Raw genomic sequence first — 15,890 nt, 5'->3', positions numbered from 1 at the left:
AACTTCTGTATGTGTGATGTCTACTGTTAATTTTTATTGTTTACCTTACTTGCTTTGGCAATGTTAACACATGTTTCCCATGCCAATAAAGCCCCTTGAATTGAATTGAATTGAGAGAGGGGATGGAGAGAGAGGAGAGAGAGAGACAGAGAGAGAGAGAGGGGGGAGAGAGGGAGAGATAGAAAGAGAGAGAGACAGAGAGAGAGAGAGAGAGAGCGAGAGAGAGAGAGGGGGGGGGTGGAGAGAGAGAAAGAGAGAGAGAGAGAGAGAGAGAGAGAGGGGGGATGGAGAGAGAGAAAGAGAGAGAGACAGAGAGAGAGAAAGAGAGAGAGAGACAGAGAGAGAGAGAGAAAGAGAGAGAGAGAGAGAGAGAGAGAGAGAGAGAGAGAGAGAGAGAGAGAGAGAGAGAGAGAGGGAGAGGCCCCTAGTGTGCTCATTGATCCAAAGCCCAGAAAAGTCAAAGCACAAGAGGACAGACACGACCTTGGCAAAGGGAGCGCCGTGGTTTATGACTGTCGCGACTGTGCCTGCCTGTGTGTGTGTGTGTGTGTGTGTGTGTGTGTGTGTGTGTGTGTGTGTGTGTGTGTGTGTGTGTGTGTGTGTGTGTGTGTGTGTGTGTGTGTGTGTGTGTGTGTGTGTGTGTGTGTGTGTGTGTGTGTGTGTGTGTGTGTTTGCATGATGGAATTATATCAGGGGATGCTGCGACATCGCCACCCGTTCACCTGAGAGGGAGAAAGGGAGAGAAAAGGAGGGGTGAGAGTGAGACAGGGAAAGAGGTACAGAGAGAGAGAGAGCGGCACCCAGGACCAGACAGAGAGGGGGGTGCTAGCCTAGCGGTCTCGCTACAGCGGCCAGATGACATATTTACATGCAGCCGGAATATCATCCGTCTGAGGTAAATGAATGCTATGTGAAATAGTGGGTTTAAGTAGGCAGCCTTCCCAGAACAGGGCCATGTAGATCATCTCCCAATCATGAACCCTCTCTGCTCCTCCTCTCCACCCCCAGACTACCACAGACATCCGCAGGGCCAGGAGAGAGGGGAGGGAGGGGCAAAGAGAGGTAAATACTCTACACAAGAGAAGCGTCTACTGCAAACAACATGGAATGAGGCAGGAGAAAGGAAATCAACACAGTCATGTCGGGGCTTGATCTAGAATCTATATCCTCAAGGATTTTCAACCTCATGTTTGAAAAGCAAAATAATCTATCGCTACATAATGGTGCTTGTTCCAGCACTGTACTACCGATGCCTGTAGTGAACCATCCAAAGACAGATCAAGTTATGATTTACACAGGATTTCATCCAAATAGATCCGTTATGATACTGTCTCCTTGCAGTTTTCTGCATACTTGACCTTCACTTTGGCGCGTTCAATAGGACGGACCAAACACATCTCTTTACACAATCCTACACTGTTTGTCTTTGCCGCCTCCAGAATCCCCCAGGTGTGACCCACTATAACCCACTGTCCCCAGAGAATATACCCCTATGGTCATGATGACATTCTCTCTCTCTCTAGAGGGTCTTCACCCCTACCTATCCCCCAAAGCCCTCCCCTCTCTCCAGTTCCTTCCCTCCTCCTCCAACTCCATTATAGGGTGTGTCTCTTTGCTTGGTGCTCTTCTCCCCCCTCCCTTTCCATTAATTAGAATCAATTAAATTCAAAGGGCTTTATTGGCATGGGAAACATACAGCGCATTCGGAAAGTATTCAGACCCCTTCACCTTTTCCACATTTTGTTACGTTACAGCCTTATTCTAAAATGGGCTGAACGCCAAGCATCACGTCTGGAGGAAACCTTCACCATCCCTACGGTGAAGCATGGTGGCTGGGGCGAAGGTTCTCCTTCCAACAGGACAACGACCCTAAGCACACAGCCAAGGCACCGCAGGAGTGGCTTGGGGGACAAGCCTCTGAATGTCCTTGAGTGGCCCATCCAGAGCCCGGACTTGAACCCGATCGAACGTCTCTGGAGAGACCTGAAAATAGCTGTGCCGCGACGCTCCCCATCCAACCTGACAGAGCTTGAGAGGATCTGCAGAGAAGAATGGGAGAAACACCCCAAATACAGGTGTACCAAGCTTGTAGCGATGCACCCAAGAAGACTCAAGGCTGTAATCATTTCCAAAGGTGCTTCAACAAAGTACTGAGTAAAGGGTCTGAATAGTTATTGTCACGTCCTGACCTTAGTTCCTTTTTTATGTCTCTATTTTAGTTTGTTCAGGGCGTCTACAGTGGGGAGAACAAGTATTTGATACACTGACGATTTTGCAGGTTTTCCTACTGACAAAGCATATAGAGGCCTGTAATTTTTATCAAAGGTACACTTCAACTGTGAGAGACGGAATCAAAAACAAAAAAATTACAGAGTAGGAAAACCTGCAAAATCGGCAGTGTATCAAATACTTGTTCTCCCCACTGTGTGTGTTGTTCTATGTTTTTGTATTTCTGTGTTTGGCCTGGTATGGTTCCCAATCAGAGGCAGCTGTTTATCGTTGTCTCTGATTGAGAACCATACTTAGGCAGCCTGTTTTCCCACTATGATTTGTGGGTAGTTGTTTTCTGTCTTAGTATTAGTTACCAGACGGAACTGTTTCGGTTGTTCTTTTAGTTTACTTTGTATTGTAGTGTTCAGTTCAGTTTAATAAAATGACGAACACTTACCACGCTGCATATTGGTCCGATCCTTCCTACTCCTCCTCAGAAGAGGAGGAAAACCATTACAGTCATATAAATGTGATATTTCAGTTTTAAATTTTTAAGAAATTAGCAAAAATAAATAAATACCTGTTTTTGCATTGTCATTATGGGGTATTATGTGTAGATAGATGATGGAAAATTTAGAAAAATACTTTAATGTAACAAAATGTGGAAAAAGTCAAGGGGCTTGAATACTTTCCAAATGCACTCTATGTTTACATTGTCAAAGCAAGTGAAATAGATAAACAAAAGTGAAATGAACAATAAAAAAATCAACAGTTAACATTACGTTCTCATAAGTTCCAAAGGAGTAAAGACATTTCCAATGTCATATTATGTCTATATACCATGTTGTAACGATGTACAAATAGTTAAAGTACAAAATGCAAAATAAATAAACATCTCCCCCTGCCCCTTACACCGCTACCTATCCCACAATGCCCTCCCCTCTCCTCCCCAAGGTGCTCTCCCCACTACCCCCTCTCCCCCTTCCTCCCTCCCCTCTCTCCACCCTGGCCCCCGTTTCACCCCATGCGGGTGGGGGGACCATCTGTCTCTAAGCAACAGGGTGACACTGTGCTTTTTTTTGGGCTGCCTGCCTCTACACACAGGCAACAATGCTGGGCCGATGCCTTCTCTCCCTCCCTCTCTCCCCCTCTTTCCCTCACTTCTTACCTCCTGCCCCTCTTACCATCTGACATGCCTGCTCCCTCCTCTCATTTTCACACTCACTTTCTCTTCCCACATATTCTATCTTTCTCTCCGTCTTTCACTCACCTCTCCTGCCTCTCTCACCAACCAACATAATGTATTCTTCCCCTCCCCACTCTCCCTCCCTCCCCACTCTCCCACTCTCCCTCCAAACTCTCCCTCCCCTCTTTCTCTCCCTCCCTTCACTCCCTCTCTCTCCATCACATGACCTGTGCTCTACTGCAGCATCACCAGGGTTGTCTGAGGCAGTGTTCCTGTAATCACCAAGCGGGGCAGATCAGGTGTGTGGATCGGGGCTGTGACTGTGTATCAGGCTTAATGACTAACAGAGAGAGACAATCAGTGGACTGGACCAGACCACCGTGATGAGGATTACAACCCTGTTGGACTACTGAGACACACTGGATGTGTCTGAAATACCACCCTATGTACTACTATTGACAATGGCCCATTTCAGACACCGCCCCTGATCCTGGACACATTGACGGTCTGAGACAAGCATCTTCCTCACACTGGCCTCTGTCTCTCCTCTCCCTCCTCTCCCCTCCTCACACACAATCCCCAATCAGACCCGTGACCTGTGCTACCCAGAAGGGAGAGGGCCTGGACGTGATGTGAACACTGTGCCAAAAAAAAAGGAAATACATGACGGATTGGAGGATGACAGGAAAGTGTGGTAGGAAAGCAGCCGTCTGTCTTCCCGTCTGTCTGTCTTCCCGTCTGTCTGTCTCTCCAGGCTTCAAAGGCAATGGCACAGAGGTAATCAGCCAGATGAGATCAGAGCACTGCTGACAAGTGTGACTGCTGACAATACCCAGGCTGATGTAACTCTATCCTTCCTCCCTCTCTCATCCACTCTCCCTCCATCAACCCATCTCAGTCTCTCGCTCTCTCTTCCATCTCATTCACTCTCCCTCCATCAACCCATCTCATTCCCTCGCTCATGTAAACCCTCCTCTCTCTCTCTCTCTCTCTCTCTCTCCCTCCGTCGCCAATCTCTCTCTCACTCTCCATCTTCAATCTCCCTCCATCACATCTCTCCCCCCATGTCCCTCTCAGTGCTCACAGTCATATGTTGAACGATGTCACACTTTACCAATAGATATGCACCCTGGTATGTTTACTAGAATACATAACGCATCATTGCTTTCTAACGGGTTGCAGTTTGATCCAGGATGAACTACCTCCATGGTGTTGGAACATTTCTTGAATCTCTGCCCGAGGGATAAAATGTCCCTCTAGCTAGCACCGTAACAGTTGCTGAGGGTAGTAGCTATCGTTGTTGAGGATAAGTTGCGCTTCCTCGCGGGATGTGTAACAGTCACCGCTCCTGTTATAATGCCCTTGAGATGAATCTGCCTAATTCAGCTCAGACACTGGCTATAATGGCATGCGCCTGGATAAATGGCGACCATTTTAGCTCCTCGTGAGGAGCTTTCTGTAAGTCACCTTGACTAGTAGTGGGTGCAGGTAGAGAACGGGTGAGAAGTGAGGGAATGAACTGAGCTAAACGGAAGTGCAACACTGCGAATGACTGCATGCCACTTTGTGAATAAATCATAACGGAATGTTAGCTCCGTATCCGGTGCGTTTATCTAATGGAGTTATCCAGGGCTTACAAGGTCATTAAGACCTAATGTACTGCATGAAGTAACTAGAAATACCACGGAACAGACAGACCGCTGAACGGAACAGTTCCAACGTACCAACGGCGCCAGATGGAACAGATACACCACTGGAAGAAAACCCAGTGAACCAGATGGAACAGATACACCACTGGAAGAAAACCCAGTGAACCAGATGGAACAGATACACCACTGGAAGAAAACCCAGTGAACCTGATGGAACAGATACACCACTGGAAGAAAACCCAGTGAACCAGATGGAACAGATACACCACTGGAAGAAAACCCAGTGAACCTGATGGAACAGATACACCACTGGAAGAAAACCCAGTGAACCTGATGGAACAGATACACCACTGGAAGAAAACCCAGTGAACCTGATGGAACAGATACACCACTGGAAGAAAACCCAGTGAACCAGATGGAACAGATACACCACTGGAAGAAAACCCAGTGAACCAGATGGAACAGATACACCACTGGAAGAAAACCCAGTGAACCAGATGGAACAGATACACCACTGGAAGAAAACCCAGTGAACCAGATGGAACGGATACACCACTGGAAGAAAACCCAGTGAACCTGATGGAACAGATACACCACTGGAAGAAAACCCAGTGAACCAGATGGAACAGATACACCACTGGAAGAAAACCCAGTGAACCAGATGGAACAGATACACCACTGGAAGAAAACCCAGTGAACCAGATGGAACAGATACACCACTGGAAGAAAACCCAGTGAACCAGATGGAACGGATACACCACTGGAAGAAAACCCAGTGAACCTGATGGAACAGATACACCACTGGAAGAAAACCCAGTGAACCAGATGGAACAGATACACCACTGGAAGAAAACCCAGTGAATCAGTTGGAACAGATACACCACTGGAAGAAAACCCAGTGAATCAGATGGAACAGATACACCACTGGAAGAAAACCCAGTGAACCAGATGGAACAGATACACCACTGGAAGAAAACCCAGTGAACCTGATGGAACAGATACACCACTGGAAGAAAACCCAGTGAACCTGCGAAGTCGCTTTCCTGGACCCAGATTAAAATGAGTCATGCATTTTCAATGTCGATTTTCCATTTGGATTCATGTTTAGTCCAGGACCAAGTTTAATCACAACAATCTGGGTCTGTCTGGGTTTGTGGAGTTCCTACTGAGGGGGAATGTAATGTAGTGTTACAGAATATGTCCGTGTTGCTGGGGTTTAGATACAGAGGCATACAGATACAGAGCTATGCAGAACAAAAACATCCAACCGCCAGAGCCAGAACAATGCCTTTCATGTTGGTGGGGAGAATCAATAGGTTGAATGGGGAAGAAGATAAAACTATTTCTGCAGCTATGCCGAGCCGAGCTGAGCAGCTCTGCCCTTCACAAGGACCAATAAAATATCTATTACACAGTTCTTTTAGAAAAAATAGTCTCTATTCTTTCCTTCCTTCTTATTGTCCAATTGGAAAACTTGGCTTTTTGAGAGATAACATTGAGATCGGTTTAAAGTGGGCTATGTGATTATGGCTCGTGGGTGGTGGGGGACTGGAGAGGAGAATGCGTATATGTTGTCTATGAACAGAGGTTGGTCAGTTGTGCTCACACACAAACACACACACACACACACACACACACACTCACATACCCCTTGATTTGGCCCTAGCTATAAATGGGGCCTGCAGTTTTCCAACCCAGGTAACATGCTCAGAAAAGACTAAACTATATGTGGAGTTGGTAGCAACAATTGTGGTCAATGTCTTTCCAACCACTACACAAAACCATTATTGTTATACAATAAAGGGACTGATTGAAAGATGATTTGAAATTCTTTGAAGAACAAAAAGACATTCTTTCTTCGTGACCTTCATAAGTCTACAATGGAGAAGCAGATCTGGGGAAAAAAGGTGTAACAATTTAACTAATAAATGGAAACAAGTCTTGGTTTTCAACTATTTGTTTTTTCTTTAGCGATGTCTGTCATTTCTGACAACGCAATTTGTTGTCACACCGCCTTGACATTGGTTGACAAAGAGCTTTCAAAGCCTGTCGGGAATATTTGAATAGCAGCGCTAACGCAAAAACAAATAAAGTCCCTTTTCAAGTCTGGAATATTCTCAGGACATTGGCGAGGCGACGAGCGGCAGAATCACGGAGGTGTGAAACCTACAACACAAAGGACAACAAAGCACATCAAACATGGCCACACAACCACAGCCAAGAACAGCTCAGAAAGTGAACGTCTGAATCACAACCACATGAAAATAATAGACCCAGGTCGGTGTAAATAGACCAGGTGGTGGGAGGGAGGGGAGAGGACGGGGGTGGACGGGGAGACCAGACATCCTCACTGGGTACTTGGACGTTTGCCAGACCGATGTGCTTTGACATTTCCTTCCTGATGATTCAGTACAGAGGGACATTAGGAGTCTTGATGAGGTTGGATCTAAGGTCACGTTCAATCAAAAATCAACATCCGGAAATGATCTACGATTATGCAAAAACACAATTTGTCTTTTAATGGGACTCCAGTGATTTTGGATTTGGTATGACAGTAAACATAGATGAGCTGATTGAATCGATGAAAATGTGATTTTTTTTCAAGCAGAAGGGAAAAAAAAGAATACCCCAGAGACTTCATTGTTGTTTTTTTACTGAACGATATCCCTGATCCAGACCACCAGACCTGTCTCTGAACATGGTTTTGTCTGGACCTGGGTCGCATTCATTAGGAACCAAATGGAAGAAAGCGTACTGAAAAGGGAGGGACTACCTAAACTTGTCCAATAAAAAACATTGTGATATTATTGTATTGTATTATACACTTTGTATTCTAAATGTGTAATGATTGAGTAATGATGTACTAATTATTGTATGATGTATTGTGTTATTTATGATGTAGGCTGTTTTGTTGTGATGTAATCGTTTTGGACCCAAGGAAGAGTGTGGGGATCCTAACAAATGCCAATACAAATCCTCACGCTACAGAAAGATGAGACAAGCTCCTGCCCTATGGACCGTTCTGGCTCAGACAAGGTTTACTTTGTCTTGGTCAAGTCTCCTCCCCAACCATGATCCTGACCCTGACTAAGTGGCTGCACTGTCAGTCACTCCATCATCCCTTAGTTGCTCTGAGGCGTGTCACATCCCCTCTCTGTCCCTGCATCGTCTCACTCCAAAAACCTAGAGAAGAGTGTGAAGCAGGAGAGGCCCTCTTCTCCCTTCGCTCTTTCAATCACCCCGACTCGTCCGTCATTCTCGAGCCGCCGCACTCCTTACTTTACGTCAGCGCAGCCGCCTCGCCCCCTCGCCGCCAATCCTGCTCCATTTGACTCATGATGAGGTGTCAGTAGCGCCCTTGAGCAGGAGCGCAGTTGCCAGTCCCCCTATGCTCCTCAGCCGCGGCCGGACCTGAGATCTGACTGTTATTAACTTGTCAGAGCGGCGGAACCGCGGGGAGGAGGGAGGGAGCAGAGTTCAACATGTGCTCCCTTATGCATGGCTTGGCTTCAGTGGTTGTAGTGTGTGAACCAAAGTGTTTACTCACCAAGGCCCCCGGGGCCTCCTGCAGCTTGACTGACTGCTGCTTGGATCAACCATCACTCTCTATTAGCTGGTAAGTATGGCCATCTCAAGAGGATGCATGTCGCTTGCTCAACTCCCTAGGTCATAGCCGGAAGATCGCCAGGCCCATGTAAGGCTTTATCAACCTGACTATACAGTTGAAGTCGGACGTTTACATCCACTTATGTTGGAGTCATTGAAACTCATTTTTCAACAACTCCACAAATATATGGTAAACAAACTAGAGTTTTGGCAAGTTGGTTAGGACCTACTTTGTGCATGACACAAGTCATTTGTCCAACAATTGTTTACAGACAGATTATTTCACTTATAATTCACTGTATCGCAATTCCAGTGGATCAGAAGTTTACATTCACTAAGTAGACTGTGCCTTTAAACAGCTTGGAATATTCCAGAAAATTATGTCATGGCTTTAGAAGCTTCTGATAGGCTAATTGACATCATTTGAGTCAATTGGAGGTGTACCTGTGGATGAATGTCAAGGCCTACCTTCAAACTCAGTTCTTCTTTGCTTGACATATTGGGAAAATCAAAAGAAATCAGCTAAGACCTCAGCAAAAAACTGGTTCATCCTTGGGAGCAATTTCCAAATGCCTGAAGGTACCAAATTCATCTGTACAAATAATGGTACGCAAGTATAAACACCATGGGACCACGCAGCACATCATACCGCTCAGGAAGGAGATGCATTCTGTCTCCTGGAGAGGAACGTACTTTTGTGCGAAAAGTGCAAATCAATCCCAGAACTATAGCAAAGGACCTTGTGAAGATGCTGGAGGAAACAGGTACAAAAGTATCTATATCCACAGTAAAATGAGTCCTATATCGTCATAACCTGAAAGGCCGCTCAGCAAGGAAGAAGCCACTGCTCCAAAACCGCCATAAAAAAGCCAGACTACGGTTTGCAACTGCACATGGGGACAAAGATTGTACTTTTTGGAGAAATTTCCTCTGATTTGATGAAACAAAAATAGAGCTGTTTGGCCATAAGGACCATTGTTATGTTTGGATGAAAAAGGGGGAGGCTTGCAAGCCGAAGAATACCATCCCAACTGTGGAGCACGGGGGTGGCAGCATCATGTTGTTGGGGTGCTTTGCTGCAGGAGGGACTGGTGCACTTCACAAAATAGATGGCATCGTGAGGAAAGAAAATTATGTGGATATATTGAAGCAACATCTCAAGACATCAGTCAATAAGTTAAAGCTTGGTCCAAATGGACAATGACCCCAAGCATACTTCCAAAGTTGTTGCAAAATGGCTTAAGGACAACAAAGATAAGGTATTGGAGTGGCCATCACAAAGCCCTGACCTCAATCCTATAGAACATTTGTATGCAGAACTGAAAAAGCGTGTGCGAGCAAGGAGGCCTACAAACCTAACTCAGTTACACCAGCTCTGTCAGGGGGAATGGGCCAAAATTCACCCAATTTATTGTGGGAAATTTGTGGAAGGCTACCGAAACGTTTGACCCAAATTCAACAATTTAAAGGCGATGCTACCGAATACTAATTAGGTGTATGTAAACTTCTGACTCACTGGGAATGTGATGAAGGAAATAAAAGCTGAAATAAATCATTCTCTCCAGTATTATTCTGACATTTCACATTATTAAAATAGTGGTGATCCTAATCCTAAATTTTACTTGGATTAAATGTCAGGAATTGTGTAAAACTGAGTTGAACTGTACTTGACTAACGTGTATGTAAACTTCCGACTTCAACTGTACATCAACTTGACAGATAGCGTCATGGCACTAGACAACCAATGTCAGTCCACATAGAGGGTGAAACACAGGCAAACACGCGTGGCTGAAGGAGAGATTTGTTCGCGGAATTTGTCCAAATGGGAAATGATAAATGCTCGTTGCTTTAGACTGCCTCGGTCTTCCTACTGTTCCTGGGCCCAGTTACTAACTCTACAGTAAGCAAGCAGTCTCATCGTTTCCATGGCCACCCCTACTAGAACAATGGAAGCAATTATAAAAACGCTTCTTGGAAGATTGCAGTAATAATGTGAGCAGTAATAGCATAACAGGGTGATTAATGGTGTAAATTAAACAACTATTAAAGCCCCTCTCCATTTCATCTGTAATAAGAGAGGAGGAGGCAGCCAGCAAGCAGGTTTGGAGTGGAGAATTAAAGAAAAGGGAAACGTAACAGTAGAACGCATCCGGGCCTGTACTAGTGTAATGCCACATTTTATACCTCAATAACTTTTGCATCACTTAGTTCATTATGTCGAAATTGTATCCGGTAATCCGGAACAAAGCCCGTGTGCGGCGTTAACCTTTTCCCGACATCACCAGGTGTTTAACTCCTCAACACCTGTGCACACACACAACACGGGCAAATTGCCTGCCGTTCCCAAGCACACGCTGAAGGCTATCGGCGGGAAATGTTCTACACAACGGTTTCCTCCTCTGCAAATATATATTAATCATGTGATACTCGGCGCTGCTGTACATGTAGCTGAAGCCAATGTTGTAATCGGAGTGCCCTTTTCGGGCTGCCACAGTTAATTAAGTAGAGAACGGATGGAGGAGACAGACACACCCCCAGAGTCAGTCAGCAAGACTTAGTCAGATGGAACTCGAGTCAAGACCCAGGCAATGTAAAGACAAACACAGAGTAGTACACAGGCAAATATTAAACATTCGATTTAAGCCCGCTGTAAACGCAGACGGATACCGTTTGGATTGGCCGCATCACCAATTCCTAGACGTCATCTTAACCCCTCTTTCACAGCAGCTGCCAATCATGATGAGGATTGACCAGTGACGTTCTATCAACTATAATGTGACCCCACAAAGGTCAAGTTCAGATAACCAATCCTAAAATCAGGCAATATATGATGCTGCTGTGACTAAAAGTCAATATCGCTCAAATATCCCATTGGTTTCAATCTGATCTGATTAATTAGCAAGCGTTTCCATTTCCTTTGGAGCAGGACACTCTCTGTTTGAAGTGTTCTGCTTCCCGGGGTATCCATCTCTGAAAGCTTTCCAGTAAATTGAATTGCACTTTCTTTGCAGTTTGGATGAAGGAGGAGAGACGGGGAACAATCTTATCAACTCTGAGTTGAACTGACATATTTGCCTGGGGATAAGAAGCTAAGCAGAATTGGTACTGTAATTAGACTATATCGCCTTGACTCCCCTCCCCGCTAAAATGCCGCCACCGCTCGCTTGGTGTTCGCTTAGTTTATAATCTCCTCTACACTTCAAGCCACGCCTTCTTTCAGAGTCCTCTTTGCCCCTCCCTCGGTTCAATTACCGCGTATACCACTTCCGTCCAAACAATAGCCCATGACACGTTAATTACACACGCTAATGCTAATGTTCGAACGTTCTGATGTTCTGACTGCGCCAAGGCCTAGTGTGTGCTTTGTCCTAATGAATCTAACTGATTATAGAATACAGCTTACAATCAATATCAGGCCCCCTGGGGCCTTACTTACAAAGCATCTCAGAGTAAAGTGCTGTTCCAGGATCAGATTTGCCTTTTAGATTAAACTAAATAGACAAGGGTGAACCTGATCCTAGATCAGTGAACCTACTTCGAGACACGTTGTGAATACTGGGTACAAGATTGAGCGTTTTCAAATGGTTGAGTGGTTGGCCCCTCCATATAGGCAAGCTCAATGCCATTGGGTCATGGCTAGAAAAACAGGAGGGTCACAAAAAAAAACGACAATAGGCAGATCATTAAAGTTTAGGGACCACTACTCCAGAAAACAACCCACGGTTAGGGTGCATGTCGATACCCTATATAGTGGCATAAAGGGAACAGGGTGCCATTTGGAATGCAGGCAGCCTTATCCTTCCAGGGAAGAAGAGATTGATGGACAGATTAAGAGAGGGATTAAGAGAGGGAGGGGTTAACTAACTAGCTTGTCGGAACTAGAAGCACAAGCACTTCGCTACACTCGCATTAACATCTGCTAACCATGTGTATGTGACAAATAAAATTAGATTTGATTTAACTAGCTAGTCAAACCAAGGCTCAGTTTGCCAACATACGTGGGGCTCCTCTACTGAGTGCTATGATTGTGCAGATCTTTAGCTATAATAGCCTTGCCACCTGTGGCCGGCTATGGCAGGGTTTCCTAAACCCGGTCCTCGGGACCCTGAGTGGGGCACGTTTTGGGTTTTGCCCTAACACCACACAGCTGATTCAAATGATCAAAGCTTGATGATTAGTTGAACCAGCTGTGTAGTGCTAGGGCAAAAACCTAAATGTGCAACACTTGGGGTTACGAAGACCGAGTTTGGGAAGCTATGGGCACAGACGATGGTGGCGAGATAGTGCTGCCACACAAACCCAGGCCAGCATGTCATCATGGGCCAGATCCTCTTTTTTTGCTTCTTGGATGACTTCCAAATGTTTGATTGCTTATTATCCCATGGGACTCCAGTTTGAAGTGCACATTAGTGATTGGCCATTAAGGCCTTGCTTTTGAACTATTTGCCAAATCTTTAACTTAAAAATAATAATAAGCTAACTATGGATATGATGACCTTTCCTCGTCAATGGTGCTTGTACACCTGCATTGCTTGCTGTTTGGGGTTTTAGGCTGAGTTTCTGTACAGCACTTTGAGATATCAGCTGATGTAAAAAGAGCTTTATAAATACATTTGTTTATTTAAATACATTTTATAAAATGGGAACATTTGGCATGTGTGGTGGCGAATATGCACAATATTATCCTGTAAATTCAACCAATACTAATTCGAGGCTTAAAAGCTCAAACAAACCAATCCATGTCAATTTCCAATTAACATTCATGAACGGGAAAAGTCGTCAGAATGATTGCAACCATTAGCCTAACATACGGGACAATTACGCACACCTGTATTAACTAATATGGAATATTTGAGCATCATCAAAACTTCAACAACCAGCCAAAATGTATTAATTCCCGTCGATTGTCTGATCTATGCAATCATCGGTTCGATCAATGAAACCAATCGCTCCAGCTCCCTGATTTAAATGGGGCGTCAAAATAGTCCCGGGTCTTTTTTCAGCCGCGGATCGATACCCTACCAAATGGCCTCAGAACGGCGGATTGGAATTCTGTGTGCACGCAGGGGCTAGGTTACATGTCCGTGTGATCACAGTGCGTGCTGTGTCGCTAAAGTTGCGTTTACACAGGCATCCCAATTCTGATATTTTGCCCAATTACTGGCAATAGAGAGTATCTGCCTTAGAGATTTGTACTTGAGACGTATGTTTACAAATCGGGGCGCAAACTGGGCATCATTCGGTCCATATGTTCTCATACGCACCACTTCAACTCTAACAGCACACTTGTCCTTCATAACATGGACATGTTGATAGCACGCAAACTGATTGGATTTGTTTTCATTCCCCAGGTGTTACAACACCTAGCGCCTATAAATTAAGACGATGAGCAAGAGGGAACTCTCCCCGGATGATATCCTATTATTGAACACTGAACACGAGGGGACGCAGGTGGTGAGAGGGGTATACGGAGCGAGACAGACACAGAGAGAGAGAGAGAGATACACACACACACAGAGACAGAGAGAGACACACACAGAGAGACACACAGAGAGAGACATAGACACAGAGAGAGACACATAGACACAGAGAGAGACACATAGACACAGAGAGAGACAGATACAGATAGAGACAGACAGAGAGACAGAGGGCTCATTACACATATTCCCCGCAAAACAGAGCAGCTCCCAACACGTCCGAGACGTTTCAACCTCAATGCATTCTAAATCCCCAATGTGGACAATGCAATGTATCACACAGCTGAGAGGACACCATGGCTGCAACAACTCAGATATTGAGATGCACCCCACGCACAAATTTTGACACTCCACCACACAACCGCACTGGCTTGTGTAACAAGCGTCGCCCCCCCCCCCCACACACACACACACACACTCATTGCACGTAGTCTACCTACCTTCAGAGCCTCGATATCCAGTGATGTTGATCGGTCCATATAGAAAGAGAAAGTCTTGCGCACAAAGTTAGAAATATCTAGACTCGTAGTTCCCGACCTAAACTCAGCCCCGTCCTCCAACCCGCGGACGATTTTCTCAATTTCATTCCCGTTGATCACGACTCCTCCAGTTTGGAATTGAAGCGATGGCGATAACAGCTATTCACTTGACGACAGTTATTGACCAGCAGAAACGAAATATAAACCCCACGAGGCGGCAAACAAACAGTTTTGATTTATCCGATTTTAACAGGGAACGCGAATTCCGTTATGGTAGATTCATGTCTCCGGCGCGGAGCAAGCGGCAGGCTGAATTGCTGCAACCCCAGCAACTGAGTTCCAATGCTTGGACGTCCTCATGCGGCAAATACACATAAATTCTGTTCGGTTTGAAGAAAGGGGAAGCCAAGGGGGAGAGCTGTAGGGAGGCAGCTATAATTCCGACGACTGATGTATTGGGGTGATATGGGGAGTGTGTGTGTGTGTGGGGGGGGGGGGGGGGTCTAATCAACTAGATGAATCGAAAATAACCGAGGACGAAAACGCGCTCTTCCGATTTTATCCGAGCCAGAGTCTCTGTAGTGATGGTGATGCCTTGGAAGTGCACCGCATCTGAATTCAGACGCTGTATCTTAGAAAGTCTATGAGAGGGTGGAGGGAGGGGGCGAGAAAGAGCGATAGAGATACGTATCTGTTCTCCCAAGGAAGGAAAATGTTGAGTGCAGGTCGAGTTTCTCTGGTCTCGCAGTTTCTTTCCCGTCGCCGTGCGTTACGGTTCATCGTCACCAGATGACTGTATCTTTCCCACGGCTCTGACTTAAGACATTAGTGAAGTTTTCATCTCTCCAAGACAGCAAACTGTCTCTACCCCAGCAGCCCTGTTTGTCAGCCTTCCCCTGGGGGTCCTAAAGCTACCAATGAGTGTGGAGAAGCCCACCAGCAGGCTTCCTGAGCGCCCACTGCTGAACCGCAGTGCTGTTTAAGTTTTAATTAGCAAAACGGATTCCATATATTCCACTGGGCACTCTGGTTGAATCAACGTTGTTTCCAAGTCGTTTTCAATGTTATTACGTTGAACCAACGTGGAATAGACGTTGTCTGTGCCCAGTGGGAACAGACATGAGCGGAGCACGTTGCCTAGCGTAGCTTTGTTATCACAATCCATTTAGTGTTCATTCCGGACAAGTCATTAGCAGACCGAGACAAGCCTTATGAAGAGAAGGAGATTTATCAAGGGGGTCCACATCCCCAGAATAGAATAGAAGCGAGTCACAGCACAGTC

The 15,890-nt window shown here is 45.6% G+C and overlaps 1 protein-coding gene across 1 annotated transcript in view; it reads right to left on the bottom strand.

The window, feature by feature from the left end:
• The window catches only part of LOC135506571 (zeta-sarcoglycan-like), a 259,447-nt gene extending 244,376 nt beyond the window's left edge, over nt 1-15,071 (bottom strand). The window contains exon 1 of the mRNA XM_064925911.1: nt 14,570-15,071. Coding sequence (XP_064781983.1) covers nt 14,570-14,608 — 39 coding nt within the window. The 5' untranslated portion in view covers nt 14,609-15,071. The remainder of the gene's footprint in view (nt 1-14,569) is intronic.
• Nucleotides 15,072-15,890: the final 819 nt, after the last annotated feature.

Source organism: Oncorhynchus masou, chromosome 20 (assembly GCF_036934945.1).
Source record: "Oncorhynchus masou masou isolate Uvic2021 chromosome 20, UVic_Omas_1.1, whole genome shotgun sequence".
Lineage (NCBI taxonomy): Eukaryota > Metazoa > Chordata > Actinopteri > Salmoniformes > Salmonidae > Oncorhynchus > Oncorhynchus masou.
The sequence above is the reverse complement of the archived record's forward strand: the minus strand, read 5'-3'. Positions and strand labels throughout refer to the sequence as shown.